The 21202-nt window shown below is 42.8% G+C and overlaps 1 protein-coding gene, 1 long non-coding RNA gene and 1 pseudogene across 5 annotated transcripts; 2 read left to right on the forward strand and 1 right to left on the reverse strand.

The window, feature by feature from the left end:
- The first annotated feature begins 1288 nt into the window (after positions 1-1288).
- LOC118373483 (homeobox protein MSX-2-like) lies at positions 1289-5714 on the forward strand. Of its 4 annotated transcripts, XM_052515333.1 has the most exons (4): positions 1289-1541; positions 1644-1718; positions 2065-2100; positions 2719-5714. In XM_052515333.1, the coding sequence occupies exons 1-4, from the start codon at positions 1379-1381 to the stop codon at positions 3177-3179; spliced, it is 735 nt and encodes a 244-aa protein (XP_052371293.1). In that variant the 5' UTR covers positions 1289-1378; the 3' UTR covers positions 3180-5714. The 4 variants fall into 4 exon arrangements, with proteins under 4 accessions (XP_052371293.1, XP_052371291.1, XP_052371299.1 ...); XM_052515331.1 differs by having other exon boundaries at positions 1289-1718; XM_052515339.1 differs by lacking the exon at positions 2065-2100.
- A 3289-nt stretch (positions 5715-9003) lies between these two features.
- Positions 9004-9538, reverse strand: LOC118373484 (uncharacterized). The gene is made up of 2 exons (XR_004823433.2): positions 9317-9538; positions 9004-9144 (listed from the first exon to the last, which is right to left on the reverse strand). It is a non-coding gene; the product is annotated as an uncharacterized LOC118373484 (long non-coding RNA).
- Positions 9539-20303: 10765 nt separating this feature from the next.
- LOC118375492 (D(1) dopamine receptor-like) overlaps positions 20304-21202 on the forward strand; it is a 32058-nt pseudogene continuing 31159 nt past the window's right edge.

Consider the following 21202-nt stretch of genomic DNA (forward strand, 5'->3'; position numbering starts at 1 on the left):
TCTAAGTGATGATAGACTGAGACAAATGTGAGCGGGCGCCACACACCTCAGGAAGGCAGTAATTTACCTTCATTACCCTTATAAAAATCCTGCTTAAAGGAGACAGATTCCACACGCCTAATTACAAGGTGTTAATTACAACAATGTAATATGACAGTCATTTACTAACCTGCAATCGGGCAAGTAATGCACTGCATTGGGAATAGGGTGCCATTTGGGACCCTGGTTGACTGACATAATTCTTATTGATTACCAATGTGATTGACTACCAAAGTGATGTTTAAGGTCATAGCGAGTTTCAACATGAGTAGAGAGACTCAGGGCTCCACAGAGCCAGAGCTGTGTCCTTTGACTGTGTTGAAGTGGTAACACAACACTTAAGTTGTTTCTCTGATCCACTTTTATCTTCCTGCCACCGACCGACACCCAGAGACAAGTTATGATGAAACATAGGCCTATACACACACACACATTAAGCTAATAGCAGAGAGGGAGGTACAGTTGTAGGACAGGGGCTCAAGCTCTAATATATCACTACAATCAGCTCCCTATCAGCAGCACTGGACTAGTCTGCAAGTGAGATAGCACAGGGCTGACCCTGGCAAAAACACTCCCATGATTGAAATCGGGTGTGGTCTGTGGATCTGTCTCCGTCCTTACGTTCGTACGTACAAGCTGAAACGAGTCAACTTCGACTCCTCCTTATGGCAGCTTTCTGTCATTGTTTCTGGCGGGTTCAGATACATAACAGCACAGGCTTTCAGCCCCCCATGGATGCTGTGCATCATTTTCGTGATGTTGTCAGCCAACCTGTTGTCTATTTACTGCACTGAAAGAGTATTTTTTTATTTTCACTTCTAAGGCAAAGGGCTATTTTTCATCATTGATTCATGTCCTTCATTTGTTGAATGTAGCATATTATTTATTATATTAATTCTTAAAATATAAATAATATAATTAATTCTGGGAAAATGGGGTTAGGCAGGCCTAATCTACATATTTGGAGGAATAGCCTTCATTGAGGAAATGAAGCATGAACTAGTTATCAGACATTTTCCATCCACATCCTCCTTCTCACGCAGTTAACGGTAAATTAGCCTCGTTTTTACCCGGCCTAGTGTTTACGCGGAGTGTGTCCCGAGGGTCTCTTTAACCTCAAGATCCCCCAGGACCACACCCAAATCCCCCAAACTCACAGGCCAATCACAAGTCTCCTTCCGCCTCTCCAGTTTTTTTCAGGGTTTTAATTGGTTGAAAGTCCCAGTACTTTAAACAAGCGTTTTCATGAGTTTAGAGTAGACAGACTTCAGAGCTTGAGAAATTGTTGTTGACTCCGCGGACAACAGTTGAGATGCGCATGTTGTTGTTTACTTGAAGCATGAATTCTCCAGTAGATTCGAAAGATGGCTTTTCAACCTACGAGGACACTCCTCCACGGAGGCAGTTTAAGGAGCGCAAAACACCTTTATCACCTTTACCTTTCAGTGTGGAAGCGATCATGTTGGATAGGACTCATAGCGAAGGAGGGAGACGCGGCAGCGGTACGATAATCTCTCCCCTGGGGAATTACTCTATATCGGTGTCCAGACAGCCGTCTAGTCCAGAATACTTTATTCACAATTTTGACCCGTCTTCTTCGCCAGTTAAATCGGAGACGTCGGAACCAGGGGACTGTGCGTCATGGATATCACCGCGGTGCAGGTTGTCTCCAGCGCTCAGTAAGTGCTCAACCTTATACTGTAGACGAGTTATTGAATAGCCTACGGCCTGGTATATTTTTGTCCCATGCTGATCTATCGGGAAATATCCGTTATTTATGTTTTCTACTCTATTTTAAAGTTGTAGCCTATGTGGAAATAAGATCACTTTGAAATAGAATTGGAAAAGTCTTAGTGTGCAGTAGTTTTATACCATTCCATCTACATATCAATATCATTCAATACACTGCATATCATCAGGGGAGAAGGCTTAATGCATGTATTTGTATATGTACACTAAGTATACCGAACATTAGGAACATATTCCTAATATTGAGTTGCACCCCCTCTTTTTGCCCCCCCTCAGAACAGCCACATTTCGTCAGGCCATGGACTCGACAAGGTATAGAAAGCGTTCCAGAGAGATGCTGGCCCATGTTGACAGCAATGCTTTTGTGTTGGCTGGATGTCATTTGGGTGGTGGACCATTCTTCCCAATTCCCAATTGTCTCCAGTCTTAAAAATCCTTCTTAAACCTGTCTCCTCCCCTTCATCTACACTGATTTGAAGTGGATTTAACAAGTGACATCAATAAGTGTTCATAGCTTTCAGCTCGTCAGTCTATGTCATGGAAAGAGCAGGTGTTCTTAATGTTTGTACACTCAGTGTGTTTTGATTAATGTTCTCTTTCTGTATATTAATGACATGTTTAGGCTATTGAGTGTTGACAAATACCACAAACACTCATTACACCTTTACTGAAACATCCCTCTCTCCCTCCCTACTTCCTTTTCTCCCTCTCTCCCTCTCTCCCTCTTTCCCTCCCATTTTACCTCCCTCTCTCCCTCCTTTTCTCCCTCTTTCCCTCCCTCCCTCTTTCCCTCCCTACTTCCGTTTCTCCCTCTCTCCCTCTTTCCCTCCCCTTTTACCTCCCTCTTTCCCTCCTTTTCTCCCTCATCCCCTCTCTCCCTCTTTCTCTCCCTCTTTCCCTCCCCCTTTACCTCCCTCTCTCTCCCTCCAGACCAGGTCAATCCCTCCTTGAGGAAACACAAGACCAACAGGAAGCCCCGGACCCCATTCACCACCTCCCAGCTCCTGTCCCTGGAGAGGAAGTTTCATCATAAACAGTACCTGTCCATCGCTGAGCGGGCTGAGTTCTCCTCCTCCCTGTCCCTCTCAGAGACCCAGGTCAAGATCTGGTTCCAGAACCGACGGGCTAAAGCCAAGAGACTGCAGGAGGCAGATGTGGAAAAACTCAAGATTTCCGCTGCAGGTGATGGATCCAAGTCGGGGTTCTATCCCCCGGGGTTCTCCTCGCTGCCGTTCCCCCTTTGTGTCAGTCTGGAGGGTCTGGGTGGGGGGGTCTCAGGGGTGTGCGGAGGACAGGGGTACCCCTTCAGACGTACCACTCTGTTAACAACAGTACCACATCTGGGGGTGTACACCTCACCTGTAGGGTACGGACTCCTCCACCTGTCTTGAGGTGTGTGCGTGCGTGCGTGCGTGCGTGCGTGCGTGCGTGCGTGCGTGCGTGCGATGAACCTTACAACAAGATATTAAATCGTACCCTAACTCTCAGGGGTGCTTTGAATATAGTGTGCTGAACCTACTTTGATATATTCAAGAGATGTGGAAGTGTACATTGTTATATTGTGTTCCCTGGTTTGTCACGGAAGTGACTAGTGCATCAGAACACCCATAGTACAAGCATCATTGCAGGATAATTGTTCATTTATTCTATAGCCCTGACCTCCTAACCTCCTGACCTGTGCTGTATTTGCCAAAGCTAGTTGGATCGTTCCCGAAGGATATTGATCTGGTTCTCCCGTTTGTCTGATCACTCCGTAAATGCCAGAATATCTCTAAAACAGTATTATTGATGTCTCTGTTCCTGTCTTTGGGAAAGGTTATTTTTAGACTTTCATATTTGTGATTTATTGCATAAATGTAATATAAGTAAGCAGTAAGAGTCAAAGGGGTGTGGTATATGGCCAATATACCATGGTTTAGGGTCATTCATATGCACGATGCAACGTGGAGTGCCTGGACACAGCCCTTAGCCGTGGTATATTGGCCATATATCACAAATCCCTGAGGTTCCTTATTGCTATTATAAACTGGTTACCAATGTAATTAGTTAAAATAAATGTAAAAAGCAGTAAAAATAAATATTTTGTCATACCCATGGTTTAATGTCTGATATACCACGGCTGTCAGCCAATCAGGATTCAGGGCTCGAACCACCCAGTTTACAATATATATTTTATGAAGTGTATCTACAAGTGTAAATAGTTTGTGGTCTGATGTTAATATAAATATTGTTATTTGCTGAGTATCTAGTCTTTTGATTTGTTGTCACCTTCTCTTCTTATAGTTACAGTGTGTATTTTAGTCATGATTATGCTTCTACGTCTGGTAAATCCAAAGAATGAATTGCTTAAATTCGACAGAATTTCATATGCAAGTGTATTGTTTAATCATGTATCGATCTGATTGTTTGATCCAACCTTTAACTTTGTACATGGAGCTTTAAAACGTGTAGTATAGGCTAATTCACCTCTGATTCTGAGTCCGGACACAGTGGACGGATAAGAATAACATTTTAATACCATTTGTAGACAAAGTCTGAAAATGTGGGCACAATCAGAATATGGACGAGATCAGAACAAAGGATGCATGTCAGGGCCAGGTGTAAATTAGGCTTAAGCTTTAGTGGGGGAGGTAGATTTAACCAGCTAGGTTAGTTAATAGCTATATATATTAAACCAGTTAGGTCAACCAATAGCTATATATATTAAACTGTAATATTATATTATACTGTAATAATATTATATTATACTGTAATAATGTTTGGGAACTTTGAAGTCGGCCCCTCCCCCTCAAGCTGACGGTCTTAGAAGAAATGAGCCATGTCATTACACGAGGAACAATAACACATTAGACCAATCATCTGGTATTTAACCCCTAATCCCTTTAATGTCCTTAAACTGAAGAATGTGTAGCTAAATGCTCAGGGTCTTACTGAACCGCCCTGGGTTGTGTTCGTAAATGCAAACCGTAGAGAAATGCTTTGCAACAGAAAACAAACCTTTCTTATTGGAAAAGATCAGGTAGTCCCTCCCTGTTTCAGTCTGTTTACTTCCATTTGTTGCCAAGTGAATATGACCCAGGTTATTGCTAAAGCAGTATGAATGTCTTTGGAAGCCTGTTGCCAGATCTGTATGTGCCTTAACTGCAGTCTGACTAGAGGAGTTGGTTAAAGTAAAAACAGATCTGGGGTCAGGTTGTGTGTTTGAGTCTGGGCGTGTGTGGGGTCAACTGGGTGGCAAGGTAAAGTGGTGCTTTTATCCTGGGACTCGTATTTTCATCGCCCAATTGACTTTAAACACATAATTATATTCACAAGAAAATTGCACATTTTCTGCAAATAACACTTCTCACATTGACTTGATCGTTGGCATGTGTTCCATATCTCCTCGCAGCACAGAGACTCAGCTCTATGCATTGAGTTTGACTGTCCATCCACAAACTGTAGACCTTTCATTAACTCTCTCTCTCGCTCTTCCTGAACTCTGTAACTGTGCTAAATGCCGAGCTCTATTTCAATCAAGCCCATTTCTAGTTGCGCTTATCCTCTGATTCTGAGTCCAATGCTGTGTGAAATGATGTGTGTGTTTAGTGATAAGAATTTGAGGGATATTATATGAGTGGGTTGATTCTCATTTCCTTACTTAGCAGTCTACTGGCACACACACACATTCTCATTCCCACTGTATGGTACACTGACTAAATGATAGAACTGGAATATATAGTGAAATTATGTTTTGTTTGAAAATGATGAGAATGTACATTTCTGTCTACATTTGGTGTCCTGCAGTATTACCAACATCCACTAGATGTCGAAATGTCCCATTTTTGTAGCTGGTTCAGCACAGTAAGCCCCCAACTAGGCTCTCTCTGTATGTCTTACTGTACAAGCTCATCTCACTTGTCGGTTATCTTTGAAATAAAATTGAAGACCACATTTTAGTGTGTGTGTGTGTGTGTGTCATCAGAAGGATGCCAGGGGCAATGGACCATGTGATTCAGCTCAGCTAGCACAGTCACAGCTGACTGACACAGTCTGACATGTCACACACATACACAGTCTCTGTCCTGTGCTACCGCAACCCAGTAGACCATGCCCAGACAGAGCCCCTCGATAGATGAGACCAACAGCCTCTGGGTATAGGGGTATGTACATAGGGTATAGATGCATGTACATAGGGTATAGGGGTGTATACAAAGGCTATAGGGGTGTATGCGTAGGGTATAGGGGCATGTACGTAGGGGATAGGTGTGTATACAAAGGCTATAGGGGTGTATGCGTAGGGTATAGGGGCATGTACGTAGGGGATAGGGGTGTATACATTGGATATAGAGGTGTTTCCGTAGGGTACAGGGCGTGTACATAGGGTACAGGGCGTGTACGTAGGGTATCGGGGTGTTTCCGTAGGGTACAGGGCGTGTACATAGGGTACAGGGCGTGTACGTAGGGTACAGGGCGTGTACGTAGGGTATCGGGGTGTTTCCGTAGGTTATAGGGTGTGTACGTAGGGTACAGGGGTGTTTCCGTAGGTTATAGGGCGTGTACGTAGGGTACAGGGGTGTTTCCGTAGGTTATAGGGCGTGTACGTAGGGTACAGGGGTGTTTCCGTAGGTTATAGGGCGTGTACGTAGGGTACAGGGGTGTTTCCGTAGGTTATAGGGCGTGTACGTAGGGTACAGGGGTGTTTCCGTAGGTTATAGGGGGCGTGTACGTAGGGTACAGGGGTGTTTCCGTAGGTTATAGGGCGTGTACGTAGGGTACAGGGGCGTGTACGTAGGGTACAGGGGTGTTTCCGTAGGTTATAGGGCGTGTACGTAGGGTACAGGGGCGTGTACGTAGGGTACAGGGGTGTTTCCGTAGGTTATAGGGTGTGTACGTAGGGTACAGGGGTGTTTCCGTAGGTTATAGGGTGTGTACGTAGGGTACAGGGGTGTTTCCGTAGGTTATAGGGCGTGTACGTAGGGTACAGGGCGTGTACGTAGGGTACAGGGGCGTGTACGTAGGGTACAGGGGCGTGTACGTAGGGTACAGGGGTGTTTCCGTAGGTTATAGGGTGTGTACGTAGGGTACAGGGGCGTTTCCGTAGGTTACAGGGCGTGTACGTAGGGTACAGGGGCGTGTACGTAGGGTACAGGGGTGTTTCCGTGGGTTATAGGGCGTGTACGTAGGGTATCGGGGTGTTTCCGTAGGGTATCGGGGGGTGTTTCCGTAGGTTATAGGGCGTGTACGTAGGGTATCGGGGTGTTTCCGTAGGGTACAGGGTGTTTCCGTAGGGTACAGGGGCGTGTACGTAGGGTATCTGGGTGTTTCCGTAGGGTATAGGGTGTTTCCGTAGGGTATTGGGTCGTGTTTCCGTAGGTTATAGGGCATGTACGTAGGGTACAGGTGGCGTGTACGTAGGGTACAGGGGCGTGTACGTAGGGTATCTGGGTGTTTCCGTAGGGTATAGGGTGTTTCCGTAGGGTACAGGGGCGTGTACGTAGGGTATCTGGGTGTTTCCGTAGGGTACAGGGGCGTGTACGTAGGGTATCTAGGTGTTTCCGTAGGGTACAGGGCGAGTACGTAGGGTACAGGGCGAGTACGTAGGGTACAGGGACGTGTGTACATGGGGTATAGGGGCATGTACATAGGGTATAGGGTGTAATTTGGTACACATCCTCTGCTTTCTAGTCATGCTGGAGAACACAGACCTGGTTTTCTGCTTCAAAATCCTCTGACTGACATGAAATCTGTTTCAAAATCCTCAAATGGAAAATAGGACCAGGGACCTCATAAAACAGTGCGGAGGATTCCCGTATGTACAAAAATATTCTGATTTATAACACAGTGCGCACGCACGTCTCACAACGGTTTCTCTTTATAAATCACAATCAACTCGAAATTTGGTGCACGTGAGCGAATGTCTTGTCGCACCATTTAACGCCCATGAATAGGCAGTGAAACGCCCTCAATTAATATTTGTCCATACTGGACTGCATATTATGAGGTTTATGTGTTTTACATTATAGCCATTACCATATATATGATTGAATGTTATCTGCTGTTGGCTTGTGTGGGTGTATGTATGTGTCATGCAACATAGCTGACTTGAAACAGTGTTAACAGTCTCAGGACCATGGGCCTTTCTCATGATGGAAAAATACAGAGTAGCATGAAGACAGGAACTGTTCAATGAGTTGGGGGGGGGGCACATTCAGAGCGGGGTGTTGCGAGAACAAGCGGTCTTTTGTTGGATAACAGGAGCCAGGTGCGAGATAACGGTATGGAGCATGAGCGCATGGATGTTCTTCACAGCAACAGTTACATCTATCAACAGAAGCGCCAAGAGGCGGGGATCCGCCTGAGCGCCTGCAATAGGCTGAGCAAGTTTAAACCACGCCCAGTCTCTACGCTGACAGGCCGGCTCGGAAGCCGGAACTACTACTGTCATCAGGGTTTATTATAATATCTTTGTCAGGAACAGGTCAGTTCTCTGTTTTGCCCTGCGGGGTGGGACAGAGAGCCCGTATATACGAAAATTGCATTTACCACTTATTGCTTAGCTAATAAAAAATACATAGTATACAATCGGTGACTCATTGTCATATTTATCCCGATACCATATTTGAATTGACGCAATTCTAACAATATCCCGCCAGAAAGGCTAAAGAAATTTCACCCAGTGCGAGATGGAAGTTGTTGGAGCAAGAAAACATTTGTTTGGTGGACACAGTGTGGGCATTACAAATGCCTAAAAGGCGAGTGGCAGCATGTGGCGGACGCTGTGATTGCTGCTGTCTCAGAAGGTCGGACCCTCAGAAATAAGTACGACCTGGCCCGACGTAATTGCAGGCCTTACAAATTGCAGGCCTTACAAAAAGTTACAAAAAGTTTGCGCCACGGGCGGGGAATCGGGGACACCGTAGTTCAACCCCCTTGATGAGCGACTTGTTGTTATAAGGGATTCCCTCCTGTGGGGAGTGGGACACGCTATACGCACCAGATTTTTTTATTTTATTTTTATTTAACCAGGCAAGTGACGGCCTGGGAACAGTGTTCAGGGGCAGAACGACAGATTTGTACCTTGTCAGCTCCAGGGTTTGAACCTTCCGGTTACTAGTCCAACGCTCTAACCACTAGGCTACGCTGCCGCCCCACGTTTGAAAAGTAGTATCCCCTCGTTTGAAAAGAGTAAACCAAATGCATTCAAGTAGTTTAAGCATTTACACAAACAATTGGCATGTTCTATTGTTTTTAGTCGCAGAGTTTTCCAGCGGGGTCGGTGGTGATGCAGTTGCGCAGGCGCTGAGTGCGCCCAGCCCCGGCGTCTCCACTGCACCTCATGCGTCACAACCCTCCAGCGGCCATGCAGATGCAGTCCTGCAAACGCAAAGAGACACCATCGACGCTATTAACGAGGTTGCCAAGGAGTTGAAGTGGGACTGGCACGGCTTGGTTTCTGCGGGTGTTTCTCTGTAATGCTGGACCCACTACAGCACAGAGATCCAGAGAACAACTCTTGGTAATTGGAACCGGCTCATAAGCCACTCACCATCGCCCAGTAAATCTAGCTGGTCTCTGAAAATTCACTCTCTCCGAATTCTTCCATTCGTCAAATCTTCCAACAGTGCCAAAGCAGCCGTTGTGCGTCATTACGCATTATAATTTCATGCCTTTTTATACCCACCCGTTTGATTGTCAAAGCTACCCAATTGCGTAACACCTTCAGGTGTGGTAATTACCCTGATTGTAACTGACAGTGGCAGGGCCATTATCACATTGACAGTTATGTGCAAAGAACATGTGATAACAATATACTGTATAAAACTGTGCGCTCGTATGTGCCCGACTGAGGCATCGAAAACTGCATCATTTTAAACGTAATTTGTCTTACTGTTCACCTTATTATTTATGAGAATATATTTCATAACATGCAAGTATTGTTTAATAATTACAGATCCAAATAAATATGATTCCCGATTAAACTGTACAACATATTTGAGGGGTTATTTTGCAAAAACAGATATCTCCGTTTGTATTTATTAACCTACATTTTTGTGTGTTATTTTTGTGTGCACTCCAGGGAACTCTTCATCTATAATACGTGAGAGGTAATGTTTCGATTTATTTTACACAATGGTATCAATTTCAAAGCGTTTCTCGAAATTCATCCTTCTTCCAACGGAGTCGCAGTTTCTCATTTCGCCAGGTCATGTGCGTACGTATGGGTCAAAGTGTCCGTGGAGGACCACACATTCTTCCGTCAAGTTAGATTTTTATAAATCTAAATTCCAAAGTGTGCTTAGAAAGTGGTGTACGCATTCTTTTGTGCCTATGCAACGTTTATAAATGAGGCCCCAGACCACATTATGTACTAAAAAGACATACGCACATCCCGTTAACGACGGACATACTAAGCAGGCGAAAGAAAGGCCCAAAATCCACTTAAGGAGAGTAGGACCGGAACACATAGATGCCAAGTATAGAGCATCACACAAATCCCACGATTGGACAGTATATAGGATATGAAGAGATAAGCATCCAACACGCTTAACTGTGATGTGGTGAGGGAGAACCCAGGAGCAGAGAAGAGAACCAGATTAGGAAATATGTAAATACTAAATAAATAGTATGTGACTTTTTATACTTGTTCACATTTATGATATAATCTGTTGGTCTTCAACTCGTTGTCATGGTTCCCCCTGTCACCAGAGGACAGCAGAGACTGCCCTAGAGAGTATAAGGACAGGTGTTTTCAGTCACTAATCATGATTTCCTTTTTAGAGTGTTGTCTTTTCTGTTATCCTTTGCAGAAGCTTGATTTGTTTGCTGTGTGTGTTGGTGCCTGAGTGAGTTCTAGTCTGTGGTTGTTGTCACACTTTTACTTAGTACCATTCTGTTGAACATTTTCCAGTAATGGAAACACACAGACTTTATGATAATCCCAGTTTTATTTTACCGCATATCTGAACAATGAACTGCAATCGATGCCTCTTGTTTCTTTCTAGAATGTGCAAGACGGGGTTGTCAATCACCAATCGACTGAGGGAATAGCATGAATGAATGTAATTTACTGTCTTTGTATTTTACAATGCAATATAGAGACTGTGTTGCACATTCACTGGCCTGGTGGAACCAGTCTGATCATTGCATTCACCACAACAAAGCACCTGAACTGGGTCTTCTAGCTGTGTAAATTCCCCAGTCTGAATGAATCCCTACCCTCTCCTATTCTGTGTGATTGATGTGCGGCTCCGTGTGAAATCAGGTGCCAAGCAGAGTGATTCCATTGAATACAAGAAGAAATAACATCTATTTTAAGATCAATCTACACAAGGGTGCTCAGTATAGTTGCATGATGAAATGGGACATAAAAGGAAATGGATGAGAAGAGGCAGAGGCATAATCCCCATATGGGGCACAGGGGCACGTGCCCCTACAGATTTGTCCTGCTTAAAAAATATATATTTGTTGTTTCTATATAATACTACTAGCCACCTATAGTAATTTTATAAGGTTGGTTTTAGCTAGCCCAGATATGTTTCTGATCTCCCAACCTCATAACTAGATACAAAGAAGCCATTTCAGGCTAACAAACAAGTTAGTATCTAGCTTGTCTAACTATCTTAGCTGGCATGCCTGTTGGCAAGGTTGATAGACTATACAAAAGCAAGCAATAACTAAATGTACTGAATAAGACTCACATTCCTTTATGTTTTTTTTACCCAGATTTTATCAGAGATGCAGAGAAGCATTTTTAATTTTGTTAATAACCCCCTGTCAGGAGGATACAAACAGCTCATGAGGTATACTTAGATATGCAGATTAATATACAGTACCAGTCAAATGTTTGGACACACCTACTCATTCAAGGCTTTTTCTTTATTTGTACTATTTTCTACACTGTAGAATAATAGTGAAGACATCAAAACTATGAAATAACACATGGAATCATGTAGTAACCAAAAAAGTTGTTAAACAAATCAGTGTTATATTAGAGATTCTTCAAAGCCACCCTTTGCCTTGTTGACAGCTTTGCACCCTCTTGGCATGCTCTCAACCAGCTTCACGAGGTTGTCACCTGGATTGTAATTTCAATTAACAGGTGTGTCTTGTTAAAAGTTCATTTGTGGAATTTCCTTCCTTCTTATGCATTTGAGCCAATCAGTTTTGTTGTGACAAGGTATGGGTGGTATACAGAAGATAGCCCTATTTGGTTAAAGACCAAGTCCATATTATAGCAAGAACAGCTCAAATAAGTAAAGAGAAATGACAGTTCATTACTTTAAGACATGAAGGTCAGTCAATCTGGAACATTTCAAGAACTTTCTTCAAGTGCAGTTGCAACAACCAAGAGCTATGATGAAACTGTCTCTCATGAGGACTGCCACAGGAAAGGAAGATCCAGAGTGACCTCTGCTGCAAAGGATAAATTCATTACAGTTAACTGCAGCTCAGATTGCAACACAAATAACTACTTCACAGAGTTCAAGTAACAGACACATCTCAACATCAACTGTTCAGAGGAGACTGCGTGAATCAGGCCTTCATGGTCGAATTGCTGCAAAGAAACCACGACTAAAGAACACCAATAAGAAGAAGATACTTGCTTGGGCCAGGAAACATGAGCAATGGGTCAAACAGTGGGTTAACTGCCTGTTCAGGGGCAGAACAACAGATTAGTATCTTGTCAGCTCAGGGATTTGAACTTGCAACCTTTATGGTTACTAGTCCAACACTCTATCCACGAGGCTACCCTGCCACCCCAGAAGAGTAGGTGAACGGATGATCTCCGCATGTGTGGTTCCCACCGTGAAGCATGGAGGAGGAGGTGTGATGGTGTGGGGGTGCTTTGCTGGTGACACTTATAGTGATTTATTTAGAATTTAAGGCACATTTAACCAGCATGGCTACCACAGTATTCTGCAGCGATATACCATCCCAACTGGTTTGCGCTTAGTGGGACTATTGTTTGTTTTTCAACAGGACCAAAAACATCTCCAGGCTGTGTAAGGGCTATTTGACCAAGAATGAGAGTGATGGAGTGCTGTATCAGATGACCTGGCCTCCACAATCACCCGACCTCAACCCAATTGAAATGGTTTGGGATGAGTTAGACTGTAAAGTGAAGGAAAAGCAGCCAATAAGTGCTCAGCATATGTGGGAACTCCTTCAATACTTTTGGAAAAGCAGTCTTTATGAAGCTGGTTGAGAGAATGACAAGAGTGTGCAAAGCTGTCTTACAGGTGGCAACTTTGAAGAATCTAAAATCTCAAATATATTTTGATTTGTAACATTTAGGGGGGTTACTACATGATTCCATATGTGTTATTTAATAGTTTTATGTCTTCACTATTATTCTACGATGTAGAAAATCGTAAAATATAAAGACAAACCCTTGAAGGAGTAGGTGTGTCAACTTTTGACTGGTACTGTACATGTTATTTTATTAGAATTAAGTATAATGATTATGGCTCAAGGTTACATGAAAAAACTGTTTCAGGTATTTGAAAAATAACCCATTTTTCCAACTTAAAACTTCTTTGGCTATTCAGAAGTTTGGATGAATCAGGTGCCCAAAGTAAACTGCCTTTTACTCAGGCCCAGAAGCTAGGATATGTAGTATTGGATAGAAAACACTCTAAAGTTTCCGAAACCGTTAAATGTTATCATTTATTTACATATTAGGGTACCTAAGGATTGATTAGAAATGTTATTTGACTTGTTTGGATGAAGTTTATTGGTAACGTTTGGAATTCATTTTGTATGCATTTTGAACGAGGGAAACTGGTGGATTATTGAATGAAGCGTGTCAACTAAACTGACTTTTTGGGACATAAAAGAAGGATTTTTTCGAACAAAACCACCAATTGTGATGTAGCTGGGACCCTTTGGATTGCAAACTGAAGGAGAACTTCAAAGGTAAGTGATTTAATTTATCGCTATTTCTGACTTTCGTGATGCCTCTGCTTGGTAGGAAAATGTTTTTAATGCTTTTGTACGCGGGCGCTGTCCTCAGATAATCGCATGGTATGCTTTCGCTGTAAAGCCTTTAAGCTTTTAACCGATGTATAACACTTGTATTTTCATGAATGTTTAATATTACAAATGTTGTATTTTTAATTTTGCGCTCTGCAATTTCACCGGATGTTGTCGAGGCCGGGCGCTAGTAGTACGCCTTTCCCAATTAAGGACAGGGGGAATAGCCCACCTCCAGACCACCCCCTACGTAGAGGTATTCGATCCATACCCCATATACCTCAATAGAAGCTAGCCTGACGCTAGCCAGAAGCTAGCCAGAAGCTAGCCAGTTTACTAGCTAACGTTAGTATTCAGGTAACTACGGTTGGTGGTCATCAGCTATCCTTTAGCTCGAAAAAGTTCTATCAGCCTCTCCTGGGCTACAATCACCCGATGCGGAGCCCCACCAGGCCTTCACGACTGGACTACCGACGTTATCTGCCCGAGGGAGTTATCCAACTGGCCCCTCCGTCGCGACGTAACCTGAATGCCCATCTGCGGCCCGCTAATCGTTAACTGTCTTATCGGCTGCTATCTGAATAGGTCTATCGGACAATTTTCTTGGGTCACTATAACTGTATCTATTTTGCCAATTGGATTGGTCCCCTCTACCATACGGAACCTCACTAATCTACCAACGGAAACGCACGAGGTGGCTAAAAACAGACCTCCATCCTCTGCCAGCTTGCTACCCATGGCACGGCTAGCTGTCTGAATCGCCGTGACCCCAACCAACCTCACTACTCACTGGACCCTTATGATCACTCGGCTAAGCATGCCTCTCCTTAATGTCAATATGCCTTGCCCATTGCTGTTCTGGTTAGTGTTTATTGGCTTATTTTGCTGTAGAGCCTCTAGCCCTGCTCATTATACCTTATCCAACCTCTCAGTTCCACCACCCACACATGCGATGACATCACCTGGTTTCAATGATGTTTCTAGAGACAATATCTCTCTCATCATCACTCAATGCCTAGGTTTACCTCCACTGTATTCACATCCTACGATACCTTTGTCTGTACATTATACCTTGAAGCTATTTTATTGCCCCCAGAAACCTCCTTTTACTCTCTGTTCCAGACGTCCTAGACGACCAATTCTCATAGCTTTTAGCCGTACCCTTATTCTACTCCTCCTCTGTTCCTCTGGTGATGTAGAGGTGAATCCAGGCCCTGCCGTGCCTAGCTCCACTCCTATTCTCCATGCGTTCTCTTTTGATGACTTCTGTAACCGTAATAGCCTTGGTTAAGCCGCCTCCCTAAGTTTGTTTTATTCACTGCCTTAGGACTCTCTGCCAACCCGGATGTCCTAGCCGTGTATGAATCCTGGCTTAGGAAGACCACTGTTAGGAATATTATGAATAAATGACTAAACAATATTCTAATTTTAAATGGAACTGTAACTAAGTAAACTTATACTCTGTTTTATTATATCTGATTAATAATATGAGTTCATAAGAAGGGATTGTGTGACACGGACAAGGAGTAATTAAAGTTAATGAACACCATTCCAACTAGGCAGAGAGGAATGAGTTGTGGATAAAGTAAGCAGATAGGGTCGTTAACCTATGGTTGAACTGACAAAACTTAGCTCTGGGGTGTTTTAGATAAGGCAGTGAGTGCATTCCTAGGTGTTTTGTTAATTAGAGCTGTCAGCTAAGTGGTGATCGATAATGGTGAGGGGTCAAGAGTTAATTCAGTAATGTTGTGTGACCTGTGAGTGTGTTAGTGAGTTGGAATGAACACTCATCACTGTCAAACGCTCCCTGAAACACTTCAGCGGCCTTTCTAATCGACCTGGTACAGGTATCCTGGAAGGATATTGACCTCATCCCGTCAGTAGAGGATGCCTGGTTATTTAAAAAAATGCCTTCCTCACCATCTTATTAAATAAGCATGCCCCATTCAAGAAATTTAGAATCAGAAACAGATATAGCCCTTGGTTCTCTCCGAACCTGACTGCCCTTAACCAACACAAAAACATCCTATGGCATGCTGCATTAGCATCGAACAGCCCCCGTGATATGCAACTTTTCAGGGAAGTCAGAAACCAATATACACAGACAGTTAGAAAAGCCAAGGATAGATTTTTCAAGCAGAAATTTGCTTCCTGCAACACAAACTCAAAATAGTTCTGGGACACTGTAAAGTCCATGGAGAATAAGAACACCTCCCACTGCACTGAGGATAGGAAACTCTGTCACCACTGATAAATGCACTATAAATGAGAATTTCAATAAGCATTTTTCCACAGCTGGCCATGTTTTTCACCTGGCTACCCCGGTCAACTGCACTGTACAGCAACTCGCCCAAGCCTTCCCCATTTCTCCTTCTCTCAAATCCAGTCATCTGATATTCTGAAAGAGCGGCAAAATCTGGACCCCTACAAATTAGCCAGGCTAGACAATCTGGACCCTTTCTTTCTAAAATGATCTGCCGAAATTGTTGCAACCCCTATTACTAGCCTGTTCAACCTCTCTTTCGTGTCGTCTGAGATTCCCAAAGACTGGAAAGCAGCTGCGGTCATCCCCCTCTTCAAAGGGGGGGGGACACTCTTGACCCAAACTGCTACAGACCTATATTTATCCTACCCTGCCTTTCTAAGGTCTTCAGATGCCAAGTCAACAAACAGATTACCGACCATTTCGAATCCCACCGCACCTTCTCCGCTATGCAATATGGTTTCAGAGCTGGTCATGGGTACACCTCAGCCACGCTCAAGGTCCTAAACGATATCTTAACCGCCATCGATAAGAAACAATACTGTGCAACCATATTCATTAATTGACCTGGCCAAGGCTTTCAACCCTGTCAATCACCACATCCTCATCGGCAGACTCGATAGCCTTGGTTTCTCAAATGATTGCCTCGCCTGGTTCACCAACTACTTCTCTGATAGAGTTCAGTGTGTCAAAACGGAGGGGCCTCTGGCAGTCTCAATGGGGGTGCCACAGGGTTCAATTCTCGGGCCGACTCTCAAAAGTAAAACTAAATGCATGCTCTTCAACCGATCGCTGCCTGCACCTTCCCACCGGTCCAGCATCACTACTCTGGACGCTTCTGACATAGAATATGTGGACAACTACAAATACCTAGATGTCTGGTTAGACTGTAAACTCTCCTTCCACACTCACATCAAACATCTCCAATCCAAAGTTAAATCTAGAATTGGCTTCCTATTTCGCAAAACAAAGCATCCTTCACTCATGCTGCCAAACATAACCTCGTAAAACTAACCATCCTACCAATCCTCGACTTCGGCGATGTCATTTACAAAATAGCTTCCAATACCCTACTCAATAAATTGGATGCAGTCTATCACAGTGCCATCCGTTTTGTCACCAAAGCCCCATATACTACCCACCACTGCGACCTGTACGCTCTCGTTGGCTGGCCCTCGCTTCATACTCGTCGCCAAACCCACTGGCTCCAGGTCATCTACAAGACCCTGCTAGGTAAAGTCCCCCCTTATCTCAGCTCGCTGGTCACCATAGCAGCACCCACCTGTAGCACCCGCTCCAGCAGGTATATCTCTCTGGTCATCCCAAAACCAATTTTTCCATTGGCCGCCTCTCCTTCCAGTTCTCTGCTGCCAATGACTGGAACGAACTACAAAAATCTCTGTAACTGGAAACACTTATCTCCCTCACTAGCTTTAAGCACCAGCTGTCAGAGCAGCTCACAGATTACTGCACCTGTACATAGCCCATCTATAATTTAGCCCAAACAACTACCTCTTTCCCTACTGTATTTATTTTTTTGCTCCTTTGCATTATTTATATCTCTACTTTGCACATTCTTCCACTGCAAATCTACCATTCCAGTGTTTTACTTTCTATATTGTATTTACTTCACCACTGTGGCCTTTCTTTTGCCTTTACCTCAATTATCTCACCTCATTTTCTCACATCGTATATAGACTTATTTTTCTACTATATTATTGTCTGTATGTTTGTTTTACTCCATGTGTAACTCTGTGTTGTTGTATGTGTCGAACTGCTTTGCTTTATCTTGGCCAGGTCGCAATTGTAAATGAGAACTTGTTCTCAACTTGCCTACCTGGTTCAATAAAGGTGAAATAAAATAAATAAATAAAATTGGTCGGAAAGAAGTGAAGAGTCTTTGTGTTCTTCTAAGTGCTGTCATTAGGGTAGAAACTTTGATCTGTTTCTTCAAAGCTGCTACAGTGAACAGGTGTGTGTGTGTGTGTGTGTGTGTGTGTGTGTGTGTGTGTGTGTGTGTGTGTGTGTGTGTGTGTGTGTGTGTGTGTGTGTGTGTGTGTGTGTGTGTGTGTGTGTGTGTGTGTGTGTGTGTGTGTGCATGTGTTTCCATGTGTGTGTGAACAGGTGTGTTTCATAGAACAATCTGTGCTTTATTCTTTATACTGGCAGCTAGAGATTTGGGTTCTGATACCAGCCGTGTCTCCAGATGTACCTCTCTCTCTTTAAGGATCTCTACAAATCGGTGTCCCACCCTCTGGACGGTTGAACTAATGTGATTAGCATGACGTTGTATGTTACAAGAACATTTCCCAGGACATAGACATATCTGATATTGGCAGAATTCTTAAATTCTTGTTAATCTAACTGCACTGTCCAATTTACAGTAGCTATTACAGTGAAATAATACCATGCTATTGTTTGAGGATAGTGCACAGTTATTAACTTGAAAAGTTATTAATAAACCAATTAGGCACATTTGGGCAGTCTTGATACAAAATTTTGAACAGTGCAAATGCAATGGTTTATTGGATCAGTCTAAAACTTAGCACATACACTGCTGTCATCTAGTGGCCAACATCTAAATTGCAACTGGGCTGGAATAATACATTATGGCCTTTCTCTTGCATTTCAAAGATGATGGTACAATTTTGTTTTTTAAATGCATGTTTAGATTTGGGTATGTCATTTGAAAAAAAGGGGTGGATCCTTAAACTGCAATTGGCCCAGAACAGAGCAGCATGTCTTGCTCTTCATTGTAGTCAGAGGGCTGATATAAATACTATGCATGCCAGTCTCTCTTGGTTAAGAGTTGAGGAGAGACTGACTGCATCACTTCTTCTTTTTATAAGAAACATAGTCAACATACATACAGCTCTGACAAACACACACTTACCCCACCAGACATGCCACCAGGGGTCTTTTCACAGTCCACAAATCCAGAACAGATTTAAGAAAGCGTACAGTATTATATAGAGCCATTATTGCATGGAACTCCATTCCATCCCATATTGCTCAAATGAACAGCAAACCTGTTGTTTTTTAAAAAAACAGATAAAGCAACACCTCACAGCACAACGCCTCTCCCCTATTGGACCTAGATAGTTTGTATTGATATGTAGGCTACTTGTGCCTTTTGTAAAAAATAATCATAATTGATGCAGTTCTGTCCTTGAGCTGTTGTCTATTAATGTTCTGTATTATGTCATGTTTCATGTGGACCCCAGGAAGAGTAGCTGCTGCTTCGCAAACAGCGAACGGGGATCCTAATAAAATATACAAAAATCTTGGCAATATCAGATTTTCTTTTAATTACTGTAAAGTAAAATCATAACAGTCATCACAGTAGTACATTCAAGTTTATATCATCATTTTTGTTTATACTTTACAGACATACATTTTCTTTATGCAGTTCTCACATGTAGTAGACAAACCAGTTTAACTGTCAAATCTATAGGTTAACCAAACATTTACGTGATCATCAATTAATAAGAGCAATTTTACATTTTTTTTTACAAAGAAGATAATATAAAAGTAATGTGAGGATTGTATTGTGAAAGGCAATTACTTTATATGAACATGTATTTCAATGTGAAATATGCATTTCTAGATTAAACACTGATTAGGTTTGGTGAAAAAGTTACTATGATTTTGTGTGTTGTTTTCAGCCAATTTGAAAATTTACTTTGCCTTTTTAATGATCTGTTTTGAGTGTTGTATAAAGAGTTGTGAAAATGTACCACATACTTTTAAGCAAAGAGCAGTATGTGCCCGTTTTAGCAGTCTGTTCTAGCTGCCTGTTAAAGCTGACAGACAGACACAACTGGGTCTATGACAGATATTGTCCAATTATTTTCAGATAGATCCATTTATAGACATCCCTTCATCAGTATTTTTCTCTCTCTCCAATAGGTTGCCTCGGTGACCTGCATCTGTCCAAGTGCATCTGGAAATAATCTGAGTTATCTCCCTAAATAACACTGAATAGTCGTTTTCTGAAAGGTTGAATACGTCTTTATTATTCAGTAACACTTATTGAAGAAGAAACATGGGTAGGAGGATACTCCTCTATGAGGTTTGTAAAATATTCTGGAAGAGTGCCTAATTCACATTTTTTATATTAATAAAAACAGGTGACGATTGAGTAGAGATTACCGGATTTGCTCACATTTTCCAGACCGGACCGGATTCCAATAACAGAACTAAATGCGCATGCAGGGGGGATTAACCAAACGACAATCGTCTCATGTGGCGTCATCTTGTAATGGTCATTGTGACGTCACAGCACTGGTGAGAAACCTCTTGGTGCGTTCAGTGTTGCGGAGACGGGGAGAGAGAATAGACGGGACTCCGTTGAGGGCAGCGCTGCGCAAACTAAGTGATTTTCGGGTGCAACATCACAAACGGGTCACGGGGGTTAGGCCTAATCAACTGTCAAATCAAATTATCATTATGCCCCTTCAACAGTCGTTATTTATCTGATGGTCTGAAGTCAAGACCTAGGTCGGAGTTCGCCTACAATTACCCTTTTTTTGGTTTCTTCTTCTTTTGACATTGATCGCGCTGTAGGATAGGTTATTTTCCCCAGCTTTACAGAGAGTGAACATAACTCAATCCCGGACAAACAAGTTCTCATTCAAATTGATTCATTATATATTTTCCCAAAGGAATGGACTTTTGGAGAAGCATGCTGCTCTTGGAAATCTCGAGGTTTGCCTTGTCCTGAGTAGATTGGTGAGTAACTGCTTATTTGGAGCTGGCTGGATGTTAGATAATTGATCTAGTTGTAACCCACATACATTTTCACAGAGCATCCTAGGTATGTAAAAACATACACTGGGAAACTAGAACAGAATTTAATCTAATTGAAAATGATTATATAGACTAGAATACAATAGAAGAGAATAGAAGAGAATGTGACTTCATTGGCTAGTCAGAGAAATCTGATGCCACAGCACCTGCTTGTATATTCTATGGTGTTAAAGCATCAGGGCACCCTGGATATGCATGTGAAAACGCCATGAGAAGCAATTTAACCAGGGAACCCTGGAAAGGTATTTAAAAGAGGCAGAGTAACACAAGTAACACAACATGATTGTTATTCAAAATACTGTAACTATTAAACAGACTAACTGTTATTAAGGAAAAATAGACACTCTGGTTCTGTATTGAGAACCACTATGTGTATTATACTCACAC

The sequence above is a fragment of the Oncorhynchus keta genome, chromosome 4, assembly GCF_023373465.1.
Source record: "Oncorhynchus keta strain PuntledgeMale-10-30-2019 chromosome 4, Oket_V2, whole genome shotgun sequence".
Taxonomy (NCBI): domain Eukaryota; kingdom Metazoa; phylum Chordata; class Actinopteri; order Salmoniformes; family Salmonidae; genus Oncorhynchus; species Oncorhynchus keta.